The sequence below is a fragment of the Harpia harpyja genome, chromosome 11 (genome assembly GCF_026419915.1).
Source record: "Harpia harpyja isolate bHarHar1 chromosome 11, bHarHar1 primary haplotype, whole genome shotgun sequence".
NCBI lineage: Eukaryota > Metazoa > Chordata > Aves > Accipitriformes > Accipitridae > Harpia > Harpia harpyja.
In genome coordinates, this window is record NC_068950.1 from 40039774 (window position 1) to 40057507 (window position 17734).

At 47.6% G+C, this 17734-nt stretch overlaps 2 protein-coding genes across 3 annotated transcripts; one reads left to right on the forward strand and one right to left on the reverse strand.

The window, feature by feature from the left end:
- Nucleotides 1–7: 7 nt before the first annotated feature.
- Nucleotides 8–6938, forward strand: LRRC42 (leucine rich repeat containing 42). 2 transcript variants are annotated; one of them, XM_052802617.1, is made up of 8 exons: nt 8–142; nt 1149–1636; nt 3785–3916; nt 4998–5116; nt 5538–5626; nt 5704–5817; nt 5970–6054; nt 6453–6938. In XM_052802617.1, the coding sequence occupies exons 2-8, from the start codon at nt 1164–1166 to the stop codon at nt 6707–6709; spliced, it is 1269 nt and encodes a 422-aa protein (XP_052658577.1). In that variant the 5' UTR covers nt 8–142; nt 1149–1163; the 3' UTR covers nt 6710–6938. The 2 variants fall into 2 exon arrangements, with proteins under 2 accessions (XP_052658577.1, XP_052658575.1); XM_052802615.1 differs by lacking the exon at nt 8–142 and having other exon boundaries at nt 689–1636.
- Nucleotides 6939–11432: 4494 nt separating this feature from the next.
- On the reverse strand, nt 11433–16666 carry LDLRAD1 (low density lipoprotein receptor class A domain containing 1). Its single transcript, XM_052800374.1, has 6 exons — nt 16526–16666; nt 15599–15653; nt 13864–14130; nt 13331–13468; nt 12647–12775; nt 11433–11854 (listed from the first exon to the last, which is right to left on the reverse strand). Exons 1-6 carry the CDS (start codon nt 16664–16666, stop codon nt 11709–11711), a joined length of 876 nt encoding a protein of 291 aa, XP_052656334.1. The 3' UTR covers nt 11433–11708.
- Nucleotides 16667–17734: the final 1068 nt, after the last annotated feature.

Genomic DNA, 17734 nt, shown 5'->3' on the forward strand with positions numbered 1-17734 from the left:
CCCGGCCCCGGCCCCGGCCCGGTCCCGGTCCCCGCCCCCGGCGCGGCTCCGCCCGCCGCCCGCGGGCGCTGCGGGATGGGCGGCGGGAGCGCCGAGCCGCGGCCCGGCTGACGGCGCGTCGGGGCGGCCCCTCCCGGGGCAGGTAGGTGGGGGCCGGGCCGGCGGCCCCGGCGGGGCGCGGGGAGCGGGACGCTCGCCTCCCTGCCCCACGCCTGCCGGCCGGGGCGGACCGGGGGGCCGGGCGGGGCGGGGACCCTTCCCCCTTGCGCCCCTCGGGGCTGCGCCCGGGCAGGGCGCGCTCACCCCCGGGCAGGGCCCGATCCCTTCACAGACCCCCCCCCCCCCCCGGGCAGGGCCCGACCTCCCTCCCGCCCCCTCAGGGCCGGAGCCGATCTCCTCGGCCCCCCTCCTCCCGATCGCTTCGGCACCCCCTTCCCGGGGTCCGTCGTCCCCCCCCTCAGGCAGGGCCCGATCTCCTCCCGCCCCGCAGGACCTGACCCCCCGGGTTCTTCAGGGCAGGAGCTGACAGGACCGGCCCCCGTCCTTCCCCTGCCCCCCGCCATAGCAGGGTCGCTGCCCTCCAGCCCCCCCCGCCAGGACCCCTGCTCACAAACCAGAGCCTCCCGGCACCGGCTGGCCTAGGCTGGGGAAGGGTCTCCAGGAGCCTGCCCCCCCCCCCTCCCGGGGAGGGGAGATTCTCCAGCAGGCTCCATTGCCCTGCTGCAGTCAGCCATTTGCCCTCCTCTTCCTCCCTTCCCTCCCCCCCCTCGCCTGCAGCAGAGCAGGCCAAGCTGTGGGGGCCCCTTCCCACCCAGCCCCCAGACCCCTTCCCGCTGCCGGTGCCTGTGCAGGACCAGCATCCAGCCCCAGGCCACCGATAAGCGCCAGGCACAGGGTGGCGGGGCCCTGCCAGAGCAAAGGCTCTTCTCCCCTCCGTCAGCCCTGTGTTCAGTTCCCACTTGACCCGTGTTGGCGGTTTGATGGCAGGCGGCACACACCCCTGTTCCACGCAGCCTGTCCTTCCTTGCACTGCGGGGTTACGTGGCCGTGCTCGGGGCGTTGAGGAGAGCCGCCAGGCTTCGGGGTCTTTCCCGAGTAGTGTTTTCCTCTGTGGCTATTCTTTACCCGTCTACGGTTTGTTTTTGCAGAACTGGACGAGGGGAATGTCTTACTGTCTCCACTCAGAAAGCCATTTGGATACCGGGCCAATATATGTGCGTGAAAATGGGAAGCTGCACGTGGTAAATCAGGGTGCAGGCGGCATACAGAATGTCACTCCCAAAACAAGACCTTTTAGGCTGTTTTCCAGAGGATTTTCGGTGGAGCTTTGTATGAACAGGGAGGACGATAGGGCAAGGAGGCAGAGGACTGATCATTTCATCTTCACGTACACTAAGGAGGGGAACCTCCGGTACTCGGCCAAGTCTCTCTTCAGCCTAGTGCTGGGTTACATTTCTGACAATGTTGATCACATTGACTCCTTGATTGGTTTCCCAGAGCAGATTGCTGAAAAGCTCTTTTCAGCTGCGGAAGCAAGACAAAAGTTCACAGAACCAGTAACGGGACTGAGAGCTCTACAGAAGTTTACTGAAGCATATGGAAATTTGGTGCTATGTTCGTTATGCTTGCGGAATAGGTAAGTGTGTTCAGTAACAAATATCGTCATCTGCTAGTGCTTTTTGCTAGCACACTTAAAGTTTCCCTTAAATTATTTTCTCTCAAAAATAATTAAAAAAAAATCTCATGGGCATATGACACCACCTAATTTTAATGAAATGACCTGAGCCTTACCTGACTCTTCTGCTTGCTTCCTTTTGTCCCATTCCTTTCCTACAAGTGCAGCTGCTGGTTTCATTCCAAGACACAAATCATAATACAGGTAACAGACTGCATCCGTGTTAACTAACAGGGGATTTTATGTGAAGGATTAAACCTGCAACTATTTTTTAACAATAATAATCAGCACTTCCACAGCAATCTGTGTGTTTAATGCCTTCTCAGGTGTTTCGTGGGATGTTTTTGTAGTTGCTGTTTATAAGCATTTCAACATATTTAACTGACTACAGATAAAATACACCCTTGCAAACTGTCTGGATTTATTTACTATAAGCTTGCCATCCCATTCATTTTGGGGGTTCAGAAGAAGATACAGTCTTGTAGGTAAGTTACAGGCTTTGAAGTCAGGCAGGTTTTACCTTAGTTTATTGTGGTTCCCGTCCCCATATTGAATGTGCTTTGATGAGGTTCCGATTAGAGTCCAGCACCTGTTTTCCCATGTTCTCAATGTCCACGTTGTCTTTCACTAAAAGAGTCTTACCAAGCTTAAAACTGGATTATGTTTTTAAAGCCTTGCTCCTACTAAAGTCTTTCCCAGTAATATAACCCGTCTATCTTCCATCTGTACACTTGAAAAAGGAATGGTTTATCCAGTTTAAAATCAAAGCACAGGCATATTCATCTGAAGTGCCAAGGGTGTTCTGAGCACAGTAGGAATGTTTGAGCAGAGGTCAATTATGCTTTGTTTTATCCTTTAAACCTACTCCCTTTTTATCTCCAGTACAGATACTTTTTATGGGCTTAATTCAGAAATGAAGTTACTTCTGGCATCTTTTGCCATTACAGAAAGCTGAGTTAAGTATTGAGCCTCTGAAATCCAGGAAGTAAGGTATTAAGGCGTTTTCTGATGAATCTTACTTCTAAAAGAGCCCATTCTCTTCACAACCCCCCTGAGCTAGTAGTATCTTTCAAGAATTGGCTTGTGCTTTGACTGTAGGTACTGCCTTCCACATAGCTGAATTGCATGGCAAAGGGATTTGGTGGGGTAGTTTGATTGATAGGTATACTTGCAGTGGGAGGATATTAGGGTCTCCTTATTTGCATGGCCAAAGAGGTGTTCCTTGAGGGATCAGATTAGTAAGCAGCCCTCATTTCAGCAGTGAAGATGCTGACCTCGTGGTTTGTCTTGCCATTGGGAATATAAGGTGAATTCAGGAGAGATTAGTGAATTTGGGGCTTGTCTTGCCACGGGGACAGTAAAGAGGTAAATGCAGGGGAGATTGGTGAGGTAGTGACTGCTACGTGCTTATTACTGCATACTCATGCATGCCATTCTTTAGTGGTTTGTCCTGATCTCTAAACCTCCTGCTGAATAGTTCCAGCACAGATGTTTGCATGACTGCGGAGTGAATCAGATCAGGGAACCAACACAGCTAAAAAAATAACACACTGAATAACTGCTGCCTGGGGTGTAGTCACAGCTCTAGTTGGAGTCCTGCAGGTGTCCTCTAGTGAAGTATTTTATTTACGTATATAAAAAGTAAAATTTTGCTATTTGACAAGCTATCCTGATAACATTTGAGGTAGATTTTAAACCTGGATGAATGTGGGTTTGTCTACACACTTCCTAGATACTGAGGAAGAGCAGTTTGTGAAGTTGATTTATAGTAAACCGGAATATATATTTTGCATTATTCTGAAATAATACAATAATAATCTGTAAAGAAGTCCCTAATTGCGATGTTTGCCAGATGAAGTCTTAATTGTTAGTCTGATATTTTGCATCAAAGCAAAAACATGACATTTGTTCAAGGATAAGACTGGGAACTCGGATGTGTTGTGTGCAGACTGCACATAAAAAGGTAGTTAGGACAGCTGGATAATTTCTGTCAATTTTCACATAGGTACTTACAAGAAACTACTGCATTATCCTTGTGATGCTTGAGGATATAGGTGCCTTCTTATATGCCTGAACACTGAGAGCTTTTTTTTTTTTTCCTCTTTGCAGATACCTGGTTATCTCTGAAAAGCTAGAAGAAATTAAGTCTTTCCGGGAGCTGACATGTTTGGATCTCTCCTGTTGTAAACTTGGAGATGAACATGAACTGCTGGAACACCTCACCAAAGAGGCTTTGTCTAGGTACTGATTTCTTGAGACACAGCTGAAAATGAGACTTTATTTTCCTATCACTAAGCAGTTCAAAGAATCGGGCTGTGACTTTAAAGGAAAGTTTCACAGGCAGCAATGTGTAAGTTTGAAGATTTTGGTTGTTCATAGAACCCGTTCCTGAGGTAAACAAAACACAGAATTTATTGTACACAAAGCTCATGATCCAAAGCACGTACTGAATTTTAAAAGGTCCTACAAATGTGCAACATAATTTACTGTCTCACGTTTTTAAATCAACTTTTTATCATTTCCATTGGCCAGGTAAAAACTGCATCTTAAAAATTTGGAACAGTTTTACACTTTTATTTCCTTTTTAAGAGGGAACCTTATCAGCCAAATTTTTAACTAAACCAGTGTTCCAGATGAAGATTTCTGCAAGCAGGAGGTTGAATATTTAGTTAATTAACATTTCAAAAGAATAGATTTTGTAATTTTGTTTGATACTAAAGATTGAAAAGTAGAAAATTTTGGAAATCAATAGACAGGATGACTGCTAATTAGGAGATATTATGTTACTAGAAGATTTTGGTGCATTTTACGTCAAGGTTTTGTCCTGAAGTGCCCTGGAGAATGTTTTAGTGTTATGTTTTCCCCTGAGTTTTGTTCATCTACAGTATAATACCTCATTGCTTACTTAAAATCATTGCCGTATCTCTTACCAAATCTGTCCTCTCCCATTTTGCCAAGCGTTTTTCTCTTTTTAGTTTTGAGTGGATTTGAGATAGGCAGTCTTGGTTTAAAGAACTTCACTGTATAAAGAACCTCACTGTCTCTGTTAGCAAATGCTTGTGCTCTAGGATCGATTTGTCACTGGAGCTCTGGGAATAGCTGATCAAGTAAGTGCTTCTGTTGAGCTAGCGGAGGGAATATAAAGATATTTGTTAGTCCTACTAACCCAGGGTTCTTTCTTGCTACTCTTACTAACGTTAACAAAATAGACTGAAGGGTTGGCACAGGAAGACCCCGGCCTTCCGACACAGAGTTTTAGGACATTTTGAAAAACGGTCTAAAACAATGACTACACACTATGCATTTGTATCTCTCCTCCCAGCGTAAAACGGCTTCTCCTGAAAGACAACTCTTTATCAGATGCAGGCCTTCGCAGAATGACAGCACCAGTACGAGTATTGAAAAAGGGACTTGAGAATCTTTTGGTATTAGACTTGTCTTGTAAGTACTTCATGGTTTAATATTAGAAGCAACCTGTATCCTTTCTGATAAAGAATTTATCCTCCTTAATATTGAAGGAATACAATTAATTTGATGATTCCCATGAGCCAAGTACTCAACCCCAAATTTCACCAACAACTTTCTGGAAGGCACATGTCATACCTGTAGTCTCAGCCACCTGCTACTTACATAAATTTTTTTAATAGTTTGAGAATTGGTATTATAAATACTTGTATTTTGATCATTACGGGGGAAAAGTCAGTTTTGACTCACTTTCAAAACATGAAGCATACTACAAAAAAAAAAAAAAAGGCCCAAACCCCGTTGCTCCAGTATTAGCTTTTGGAACAAATAGTTTCTTGGTATTCTGATCATCTTTCTCCACATCTTGTAACTTAGTTAGCTTTACTTGTCCTTACAGGTAACCCTAAAATCACAGATGTGGGAATTGGATACCTTCTTTCTTTCAAGAAATTGAATTGTTTGGACATTTCTGGGACAGGTCTCAAGGTAAAAAAGCATCTAAGTTTACTGGACAAGCGTAATCAAATGTTCTTCTCCGACTACTTTATTTCCCTTTTCACTAGGACGTTAATGCTGTCATTAAGCGGCTCCAAATGCAGATAGGCCTGGTTCACTCAAAAGTGCCTCTGAAAGAATTTGATCATAGTAACTGCAAAACAGAGGGATGGGCAGAACAGGTAAGGGGTTTTAAGTCTGTTTTATTCTCTAGAAATTGTCCTTATGGAATATTAAATCACTGAATAGGGGAGAATAAGGAATAGAGTTGTTTCCAATGATATTTCTGTAAATTTTGCAAGAAATATTTTAACTCCTTCAAATGTTATTTCAGACGGTTTTGCAGTGGGAGCAGGCAGTTATGGAGGCCATCAAGCCACAAGACAACTTGAGATCCAGAACAGCAGCTCTGCACTTCTGTACGTAACTGCATAGAGACCACATAGTTTGTTTTCTTTTCTACAAGGAATATTTTCATACTTTTTTTTTTTTAGTACAAATAGCATCTCAGGTGTGCAATTTCAGCCATTTGTGTAGCTGCATTACAATGCATTTGAGTTTTTTCATTTGTTAGACTGCTGGGTAACTCTTAAAGTACAGCATGGCAGCATGCTTAGGGCAACATATAGTAACTGAGTTTTCTCCTTAAAATTCTGAGTCCAAAATATAAATGTTGTTTTTCCCTATGCACATTTCAGCAAAGCAGTCAGTATTCCAGGTTGGCTTGGCCAAAACAATTTGTAACAAAAGTATGCATTTTACAGCATAATTCTGTTTTTCCCAAAATCTAAACTTGATTTTATTTGTTTTCCTGTAGATGGCAAGACACGCAGAATAGAGGAAGTAGTCAAATGCAAGCTGGTGGAGGCAGAAACAAAAGCATCTGGAAACTTGCAGTTTTATAAGGAAAAAGTTCAGAATTGCCATTTACCTTTGAAAAAGGAGGTAGCAGGCAGCCATGAATTAAAGAACAATAAAAAAAGAGCTTTGGCTGAACAAGAGAGAGAAAGGACTTCCAAACAGAAGCATCTGTGCCTCACTGTGGAGGACTGGGATTTGTTAAATACCTACTGAGTCAGAAAGAAGTGGGTCTTTTGTTTGTTGTTTTCTTGCTGATGACAGAATTTAGACATACTGAGAGGGAGTAACAAAGGAGACCAGTATTGTTAAATCTGGTTGCTGTGATATGCTTGTGGGTTAACCTACGCTTGGGGAGGGATAGAGTCGAGGAGGTTGATGATACTACTGTATATTTTCAATACATAATAATTTTTTCAAATAAAGTTTTTGTTGTCATCCTTAACTATTTCTTCTGACGTAGCTATCATTCACAAAAATAGCTGGTCCTATCCCTCCTCTCTTGCCTCCTGAGGGGCAGAAGACTAATCGCTGCAGCTCATCTAAAATGAAGTTGCACTGTGCTAGCAAAGTGCCCTGGGACTTTAATGGTACTGGTAGAACATAAACCTCAGCCTGTAAGCACCAGGCTGTGCTGATGGAGCTCTGACAAAGGGAGGAAGCAAAAAGGCTAAGCACAGGCCCCAGGGGAGGGAGGCAGAGAGACCGTAACCCCTCGGTAACAGTTACTGCAGAAATCCAAAGTAGAACAGAAGTCCCATATCTCTCTCATTTTAGCCCAGGAAATGAAAGCTGAAACTGGGTTACTGTAGAGATTAGACTCTGCAGTTTTAATATATTCTCCCTTACAAGCAAATACGCTGCATTTGAGAGCATTCTGTGGTTTAAAACCCATTCTTGGTGTGTGTGCATGCCTGCAATGTACTAACCGTACTTCCCCATCTAAAAACATTCAGGGAAGTTTCTAATTCAAATGACACATATTTGCTGTAAAAAACCTAGACACTCAGACTCATTCTGTGTGGTCTGTCTGAAGCCAGGAGCACAGCTGTAATGCTGCAGGTGTGTTTATCATTGAATTTCTGCCCTGAGTGTTTCTATCAAAATTGGCTGAGGTACACAGTGCCCATGAGTTGGGCACTGTGACCATCACTGTGCTCTTAGGCCAAGAATTTACTACAGGTTTCCTCTATTAGTGCTTACTTAGAGGATATCTTCCCTTTATACTGTTGTTTACCATAGTTCAGCAACATGAAAAGCAACGCGCCCTTGGAAATCATGAAGAGGCCAAGAAAAGGAGCTTCACCTCAAAAATGCATAAAGAGCTAACCCCCTCTCTCTCTTTGTTCTTTTATTGCTGAATTTTCCTCAAAAAAGGACTATACACAAACAAGCATACTTGCATTCAAGCCCTACATTTTTTCCCCAGAAACTCAAGGCTATTAATAGCTTCCACTGATGACTACATCAGCCCTCTGCTGAGACAAATAATGGCACAAATGGTGACTTAGCAAAACAGCGTCTCTAACAGGGAGGAAGATGACTCTGGTGCTCAAGTATAATCCTCCTCCTGCAGCTGGCTTCTGGTTTACCACGGATTTCTTTTGCTAGTCCTTCCACCACTGTGGAGATCTGCTAATCTGACCACGGAGAGATGCACGTCTTGGAGAATCGTATACTCCATTTCACATCAGTAAAGCAGCTGGGAGCTGATGCCTTGAGCCGGAAAATAGGCACATTGTGATTTGACATGAACAGTCTGCCCAGGTCACAGGCTTGTTGGTAAAATAATACAGTACATCTTTCCTTTTCACAAGAGGTGTCTCAGAGCACTGTGTTTCTTACGCTCTCCATCCCTGGTACAATTATTCCTTCTCTTAGGTTTCTTGCTGACCAGCAGACTTCCTCTTTTAAACACACCACTGTGTAAATTTTATCCTAAGACTTAGACACACTTACCACTATGTCCTCAACCCACTAATCTCTGTTTATTGCGCTCTGTAAGGCACACAGCCTTCTGCTGACCAGGAACGAGGCAGTAAGAAAGAAAACCACAGGAGGAGACTCACCCTGAAATAGGTAGGCTCAGCCAAGTGCCTGCTTAAACTGCCCACTGCAGCCCTGGCTGTTTCCAGGCTGGCTTCTGAGTCTTGCTGCCCGTGGACCACTGCTTCCCATGTCTCTCTTGGCTTGTCTCTTCACAGGTGTAAATCCAGAGCAGGGTGAGTCCCCGGTTCCTCTCTCCTAACCTGAGGCCATTAATCACAGCTCTGGCCTCCCAGGAGCGCTCCCTGGGAACTGATAACAGGGACATCAGCCCGAGAGCAACGCTGGGGCTCTACCCTGCAGGTACCGGGTGGGTCAGCATCTCTGACACCAGTAAACCTCTACTGGCTATCTTAAATGCAGAGATCACATTCCTGACCCCATTGCTTTGTGGTTCAGCTCAATTACAAAGCTGAGAGCTGGCAGAAAGGGAGAGGAAGACTGCGTTTGGTTTCCTCTTTGCAGCCAGGGATATCCTCCATGCGCTCTAAGCCTGCCTCCGTTTCCTCACCTTCCTGCTGAAGGAAAGAGAAGGTGGCACAATAATCTTTCCTGCCCTAAGCCAGGAATCTGCCTTCTTTATCATGTCTCACAATAAATTAAGAATTCCCAGATCCCAACATTGTCCCCATCCAGCCAAGGCAAGCCACCACTTGACCTCTGCTGCGGTGGAGAAGCAGCCTTCCACACAGCAAGCACAAACATCTGACTCTCCACACTCACATGTTGCGTGCCCCGACCCTTTCCTCTTCACCCTTGGGAGCATCTTAAAACTTGGCAGAGGTGAGCTGTGGCAACGATCGGCAAATATTGGACTGGGAGAATACAGCATTTGCCATACGGGTCAGCCTAACCAGCATCCTCCTCCCCGCCGCAGCAAACACCGCAGGCTCCAGAAAGTCATGGCTGTCCCAATATCTTTGATACAGAGCAGATTTTTTTTTTTTTACCAATCCTATGGAATGGGCCCTATGCTGAGCATGAGGATTTCTGTTGGTTTGTTTTTTTTTTAAACAGCTGATTAGTTCAATCCTTACCAGCTACAGTTGTTGTTATCTATATACAGTTCCCATCATGAGGGATGAGAGTCTTCTTCCCATCCTCTCCCACCTTTCTTTGACCGCTGCCCCGTAGAAGCGTGCAGCAGTCATAGCCCACCCGCCCCCTCCAATGCAGAGCACTTGTTGCGCATCCTCCCACTTCAAAGCCAAGGAACAGGCTGAACCAAATCTGAATCGGAAAGAAGCTCTTCTTCCCCAGGAAGGAGAGGCTGACCCGGTAGCGCTGCCTCTGAATCACCCCTCCTTGAGCTCCTTTAAGAAATGCTGCAAGACTTCCTCATTGGTTGCCCCAGAACATACTTTGGGGTAACAAGAGGAACAACAGCAACCACAATAAGCCAGGCTTTATTTACCAACCCCAGCTCAGCCTTGCTGAAGCGTTAGATGTCTGTGACTCTCCAGTAAAAACACGCATCTCCACTTCAGGCTTTGATTGAGGCTGGAAGCTTGCAAGTGAGAAATGTTTACCTAGAAAACTCCTAACCTCTCTTCCGAGCTGCAGCACTGAATGCACTGCAGTAATGTTTTACAGGCACAGAAAAAGCAAGCCATCCATCCCAGCCAGGCGTGGAGAAGGACAGGTTATTAAATGCAGCTTATAAAAGTTTCCTGTAGTACCGGTTCCATTGTGCGGAGTTTGGCCATCTCATTCCAGGTGAAATATGAGTCAGAATGCTGTAAAGCTATTTTTAAAAGATCTCTCAGATCTACAGCTGTATCCTAGTGACCTATTAGAAGAAACATTGACCGTTGATACAAGTCATGGTGACATGCAGACTTGCAGGCCACAGGACAGAGAGGAAATGAGTGAACGGGGTTTTATTTTTAAAGATCTATGACCCGGGATGGTGGTGGGAAGAAGATTGCCTGATGTTTATTTTGGGCCTAGAAAAGTAAGTGCACTCACTGTAAATGTGGGTTTTTCTCAGAGACAATGTTTTAGACACCGATGAGATTTTCAAAGGAAAAGAGAAAGACCACATCTTTCCTAAATTTCAGTGGCACATCCATATCTATACCCTGAAAACTGCTTTGAAGGTTTGGCTGCCTGATCCTGCTTTGCTGGCAGAGGAACGAAACAAGCAACGAACAGATCCCATGTCATCCCACACCGCCCTGGGAGCGGCACTTGGTTTTCTGCTGCTCTCTGCTCTGCTCCAAGGCTGCGACTTTTATTTCTCCTTTCTTTGCCAACTTCAGTGCAAACGCATCCCAGCCCCACGGCTGTTCTCAACCTGTTAAGCTGCTGCTCCAAAACTGCACAGCCTTGAGAGAAGTACGTTTTATATACATGCTTGTTCCCTGCCCTGGCTTGCAGGGACAGCTACACGGTCACAGGAGCACGGTGATTTATCCCCACAAACCCTGAAAGCTCTCCACTTCAGTTTTCCTTGCCATGATGCTCTCCGCATTGGCCTTCATGGTTTGAGAAGAGTGCAGGAGGCGGCTTGTGTGGCAGCTCCCCACGGTGTGATCCTCAGCACAGCGTCCCCAAGGAAGCATCCTGGGAGCACCGACGCAGAGCCTTCAAAGCTGCTGCCGAAACCATCTGCAGATGTGCTCTGAAGACAAACACAAGTTTCTCCTCCTGCCCGCGAGGATCAGGAGCGTGAAGGCGTGTCAGAGGGAAATGCTAACCCAAGGGCTAGAAAGGCTCACCTCACTCAGCTCCTGCTCGTTAGGGTAGTCCTCGATATACCTTCATCTGGTTGCCTGCAAAGGCACCAGCACGTCCATACAGGAGAAACCCCTCGCCCAGGGTTGGCCAGACACGGTATCTGTGCTGGTAAACAGTCTCCAGCAGCCTGCGCACAACCCATCGAGTCAATGCTGCAAGACAGTGCTCTGCCCACGTGGAAAGGGCTCACCCTCACGTGGCAGGAGAACCCTTGAAGGTGTCCCACAGCCAGCATCTAGCCTGCAGCATGGGCTGCCGTACGCGCTTTGTCCCCGTTCAGCGTCGCTGCGCGGCGGACAGCGCGCTGCTGCTGAGGATTTGCTTGGCTTGGAGCTTCCCAAGCGGGTGGCAGAGGAGGAGGACACCGAGGCTTCAAGGTGACGATGCAGGAAGCACCCTGCTGTCTCCAGCGCTGCTGGGCGCCAAGACTTCACGGTCTGCAGATATACTCATCAGACCAGCTGAGGCAGTGCTGGACGCCGTCCCGGCACAGCCTCCTGGGGACGCAGGAGCAGTACTCGTAGAGCACAGGGCTGCAGCTCCACCACTCCGACCCGCACGGCGGGCAGGCGGCCACTGGGAAGGATGGAAAACAGGGAACAGAAATGCTTCTGCTGCACTGACCCCTTCCCTCCTTTCTTACGCGGGTAGCCACCCTTTCACCCCCGGCAGCTACTGAAAAGCCGCTGGTGATGACCCTGCGTCTTTGAACCCACCGAAGAGGACACTCGCTTGGTGCTACTTGTGGGAGACAACCACGGAGCGTGACATTGCGATGACCTTCGTGGCAGACATGCCATCCTCGGAGGAACACCTAGCTGCAATTTATTTTTTTTTTTAGCAAGCTAGAGAAAGCTGCTGATATGGGCAGGTCTCACCTGAGGCTCAAAACCAGGGGGCTGACTTCAGAACAAACCTGCTGCTCATTTTAGCGAGAGAAGGATCTAGATGGCTTTGAAGCCGCTGAGGCATGCGCAGTCCCCCTGGCTCAGAGACTTACCCATCTCCTGACCAACAACCAAAGGCCAGTTCGGACGATCGCCGCTGCCTACAGCTACGCATCACGATGAAACTGCTCCGCACTCAGCAAGCTACAAAGGATGAGCGACTTTTGGGGCTGGGAAAAAAGCACGGAGCCTTTCCCCTCTCGGTTGTCACCAGGCTTTGACACAGAGCCCTTGGCAGCTGACGGGATGGAGCCCGCATGGTTCATACGCACGTCCTATCCCAGCTATTTTGTGTTTCAGCAGTGGATGTCAGCCTCCAGGCACTTCCAGCAGCATCAGTGAGCACCTCACCTGTACAACCTATTTCAATCCATCAGGAGAAGAGACCTTCTGCCCAACAGCAGCCAGAAGAGAGACTTACAGCTCCCCATCTCGTCCGAGCAGTCTCCGCAGTCGTTCATCCCGTTACACCTCTGATCAGCATAGACCCAGTATGCGGGGTTACTGCAGCGGAAAACCAGGTATCCCGGAAGGCTGCGGGGCAAGTCACCTGCAAGTGAGGACACACAGGACACGTGCTCAACTCCACCGGGCACAAATGCACCGGCTAAAATGGGGATAGCAGCTACCAAAGGCTGCTGTCATGGGGGGTTGGTCGGTCCTTCCCCGTGTGGTGTCAGGGCATGAACGATGCTGCAGATGGGGAAGCTGTGGTTGGAGAGGGATGCTCACTGCTGAGCCGGAATCAGAGTTCAGGTGCTCCATGCTTTTGCATTAGTGAGGTTTTTTTCCAGGGTAACTGGACAATAAATTAACCACATAGGCATACAGCTTAACCAATGGAGGAAAACTGCACCGTGGTTTAAAAAAAAAAAACAACAAAAAACCTAGAAAGATCAGAGGAGCTTGGAGTCTTTGATTCCTGGCTCTCCCGTGGGGTTTTGGGCAGTGCCATCTCTCAGCATCTGCCCTACAAAGGATCTACCAGGCTTATCTGCTCACGTAAGCGGCCAGAAGTGCAGAGCAGGATTAGAGGGACACTGGCTGCTCTGTCTCACAAGCGGAAGACCAGCACGGGGAGGACAGTTGCAATAAAACCACTCACCACAGAGTTTCTCCTGCTCATCCTCTCCGCTCCTGCAGTTGCTGAGTCTGTCACAGACCTGGCTGGCCGGGATGCAGGTCGCTCTGTCGTCGCACAAAAAGCCTGTCCGGTTATTGGAGGCTGCACAGAAGCGGTTCACTGAAGCAAGAAATACTTTATTTTCCAACATTTTCATGGTATGAGGAACAGATCAAGGGGAAGAAAGGGGGATTTCCAAAATTCATTTGTTGTTCTGGAAGTAACCAAGGGCCAGGATTAGTCTCTGGTAGGTTCATGGCAGGGTCTGAAAACTATACCAGTAGTCTGAAGCACGACTGTGCCACCCAGAGTTACCACAGCCCGATGGAGCAGGACAACGGAGCCGAGGAACAGGCTGGCACAGCCCCGCACCACCCTGCTGCTCCCTTTCCTTCCTCCCGGTCCGCACCGGGAAGCGCCGCTTCACGCACGGTGATGGATACGAAGGCTCTTCTCACGCAACACAATTTTCTGCTTCCCTTACCAAAAAAAATAACGACTCTCGGGATACCAACCTGGCGGGCGTAGCAGGAGTCCCAGTGCCACCGCCGAGCCCACGGCGGCAGCGAGGACGAGCAGTGCCACGGCAGAGACGCAGACGTGCCTCCGCGTGCAGCCCGCGCGGGCGCTGCGTGGCCGGCAGCGGTCTGCTGGGAGGCAAGAGTGAGAGGTGAGGGGCTGGGGAAGGGTCCGGCGGGGCTGTGCGGCATCGGGGGTGTTTTGGAAGGGAACGGCACGGAGCCGCGAGGGTGATGTTTCGGGAGCTTTGCACTGGCGGGGGGCTGATGGGGTTTAGGGGTTGATAGTTGGGGATTAAAAGGCAAACTCCGATGTTAAACACCTCCTCATAGGGAATTCCGCTGCTTGCGGTGTGGAAGAGACCGTGCTGCCGTTACGGAGCAGTGGGACCGAACAGCACAAACGCCGCGTCTCCGTCGGAGCTCATCCAACGCACTTGGATGCAGAAGGGTGGAGGAGGCCAAGCCCCTGCCCGACCCCGTGGGACAGCAGTGCCGTTTTCATGGCGAGAGCAGCCAAAACACAGGGCAGGTCGTTATAAGGCTGGGAAAGGTGCCCTCCCAGAGCCCCCGGCAAAACTCCTCAAGAGGTAAAATTTCATTTCACAGCACTTCAGGCTTTCTGCCCCAACCAGGACTTTAACACTCCCACAGAATGAGGCTGAATTATCAGCTCAAAATGGTGAGAAATGGCCAAAGAGCAGCCCTCTCCCTCCCCAAAGACATCTCCAGGGTACAAAGGGCAGCAGCCCCCCAGGGACTCCAACTTTCAGAAAGTCACGTATGTAAATCACGCCAAATCCGGAAGCTAAAGACCAAACCCACAGTCATTGCAACACAACAGCAGCGCACGTAAGAGCAACGCCGACCAGCTGCCCTCATCTCAGCTCTCTGCAGCACCAGTGCTTTGTCTCTAAACCAACATTGTATTTTCTCGCATTACTTCCTATTTCCAGACCAACAGAAAAAAAAAAAAAGTGATCATCTGAGAAACACGTAACCCGTCACTTAAGACAACCCTGCACGTATAATTGGATTTTGGCATTTCTGAACTTAAAGAGCTTTGATCGAAAAGTTAGAATTTGTCTTAGCTGTGCTTCATATTTACTTAGTTGTTGTGTTGTACAAATGCAAGTGAAGGCACAGCCTTTGCTCAACAGCAAAGGGATCCCAGCTGCAGTAACCACCCTCTCCGTCATGCTTGAGCAGGAATCAAACGCAGAACATTTCAGCTTGAAAGAAAAGTGGTGAATTACAGCATGTCTGTGTCTACAAGGCAATACCTTTGACCAGAAAGCACAACAGTTGCAAATAGACGCAAGTATAAAATAATGGCAGTGATGAAATGTTGTTGCAACACGATCTACAGGTTTGCTATTGATTCTGTTTGATCCCACCTTCTCCTTCTTAATAAGGACAAAATTTGCTGAAGTTTGGCTACTAAAACATATAGAAAACCTATAGCAAGTTCATTATGAGCCTTTCTGTGACAGACAAGGATTACCTATCCTGCTACTATACCGTAAGACTGCCAACTCCAGGCCAGCAAAGAACAGCTTAAGTTTATTAATTTTATGGTCTGGATGTTTCACTACACAGAAGGGGGGGAGGGGGGCAGGGAAATCAGTCTCAACAGACCATAAATACTGGTTGTATTTTACATTACATAGATAGTTTCAATTGATTTATACTTTAACAATAAAAATGTTAAGCTCTGCATTTTATTCGTTACCTCTTTCTCCAGAGAAGGACTTCGTTGAATCCAAAGTAACTACATCACCATTTCTCTAGAAGGAAAGGAATAAAAGACTGTTTACAGAAGCAGCACGCAGTAACCACACAAGGTATGGCCTTTCTAGTTCTCATACCATCTTACCCAGGAATATAGAATGTATTCCTTTATTTTTACATACACGCAAAAATTGCCTCAGTGGAAACGTGGCACGGATTTAATTCACATAGCAGTCAATCAGATCACCTTTTAAATCGTAGTTACCCATTTGTAAAACAAACACCAATGCAAGTCCAGTGCTTTATATCAATACTTTCCTTTTGTATCAAGTTAGGTTAAGTAGAAACAACTTGAAATCTCACAGAAACCAGTGATAAAGAGGTCAGACAAACAACACTATCAAGAACACAGGTACTTTAGGAAACAGCTGCACATAAGATTTTTCCAAAGAGAAGGACTATACCTGGGGGTGAGTTTTGTTCATGCTTTCCAGACAGCCCTCACAGCAGCTCAAAGGACCACAGGGAGTTTTCTGCACTTTAGCATGAGTGATGTTACCAGGATACAAAACCCAACAGAGGTAGGAAAGCAAGGAGTGTGCTTGCTGCCCGGGCACGCAAGCAGGAGAGGACGAGGAAGGCAGTGCTCCAGCTGCGGCTGGAAGCGGGGTTTCTGGTTTGCTTGTCATTCCTCCTGGCTCCATCTTGGTTTCACAACAGGGCATTAGGCAAATCAGAAAGGACACGGAGATTTTGGATGTCTAGAACCCCGCTGCCGCTCCCGACGCCAGTTTGGAAGATGAACGCTCACCCCTAGCTGATGCCGACTGCATTTACCCTGGTGCTGGTCAGGAAGAACCCCCCTTCATGATGAATTTTTGAGGGAAGAGAGTCTGATCATCTTCATCCAAGTCTCCTTTCTGCCCACCTCCTTCCCAAGACAGAGCTGAGATGCTGACCTCGTAGCAGCATCAGCCCAGACTCCCACAAGATGATCAGATGTCAGCAGAGCTGTGCAGGATACAACCATCTGGAATAGCTTCCCGGCTTGGGCAACAAGCACAGGCATAGCAAATCCTCCAGGGTCCTCTCTCTTACCTGCGTACTTGAATTTCCAGGCCTGCAGTTAAGTCTTAGCAGCTCAGCCTGCAGCTAACAGGAACTTACAAATAGATTGCAGCCTTCTAAACTGGCTGCAGGTCTCAGCACAGCAGATGCAGAATGGAGTTTTGCAGCTTTGAGGATAAAATGTTGCGCGCAGGCAGCTTTGCCACGGGGGTAGGGGGCAGAAAAAGCACCGGCATAAAGCGTTCGAGGAGCCCGCGTTGTTCTTGCTCGCAGGAGGGTTCATGGGACTCAAGTGCCTCCAAATTGTTGCCACCTCACATATCACGATTCCTCCCCAAGCACTAGCAAAACTAGCTTACCAGGGCTTCGGAGGAGAAGCTGGCAGCTATATTGCCTATAAGTTGGCCCCAAGACAGTTGCCTCGAATTGATTCAAAGCACCAAGTAATGCCCGACATGGAGGAACAATTACAGCTGCTTCCCTCTCCATCCCCACACATGCAACTCATTCCCGATTACATCGAGTTAATATATGCTTCTTGACAAGGGCGTCTGCTAACCCTGCACTCACCTGTTCCCAGACTAGCCAGAATTAAATACAGTCTTTCAGGAGCTCCTCCTTCGGCATGGCAACACCAATTTGTCCAAAGCAGAAGCTTCTCACAGGAATACATCACCGTTAAACTTGGTGCTAGAAAGCTCTCCTGTTCCAAGGGGGATTTGGGAGTAAAACACCAAACGCCAAGCAGCAAACAGTGTGCAAGCCTGGGCACCTGCTACAATATGGAAGGATGACAGACTAAGGGTTAAAACCTGCGTATCTTAAATTCTGGATCTGTTTCTCTTTAAAAAGGAAGTTTTAGTTTCTAATCAGACTTGATACAGAAGGACTATTTTGAGCCTTCAGAAAGCTTATTAGGTGATTGTGAGTTTGCTAAGAGTCCCATGTAAGAGCCAAGTCAAGCAGGCTAGCTATGCATGCTCCATGAAACAATCTACGATGGAAATGTTTAAAATGTGGGGTAAACCCACTCTTAGAGGCAAATGTCTGTAAGACCTGACATCTATCA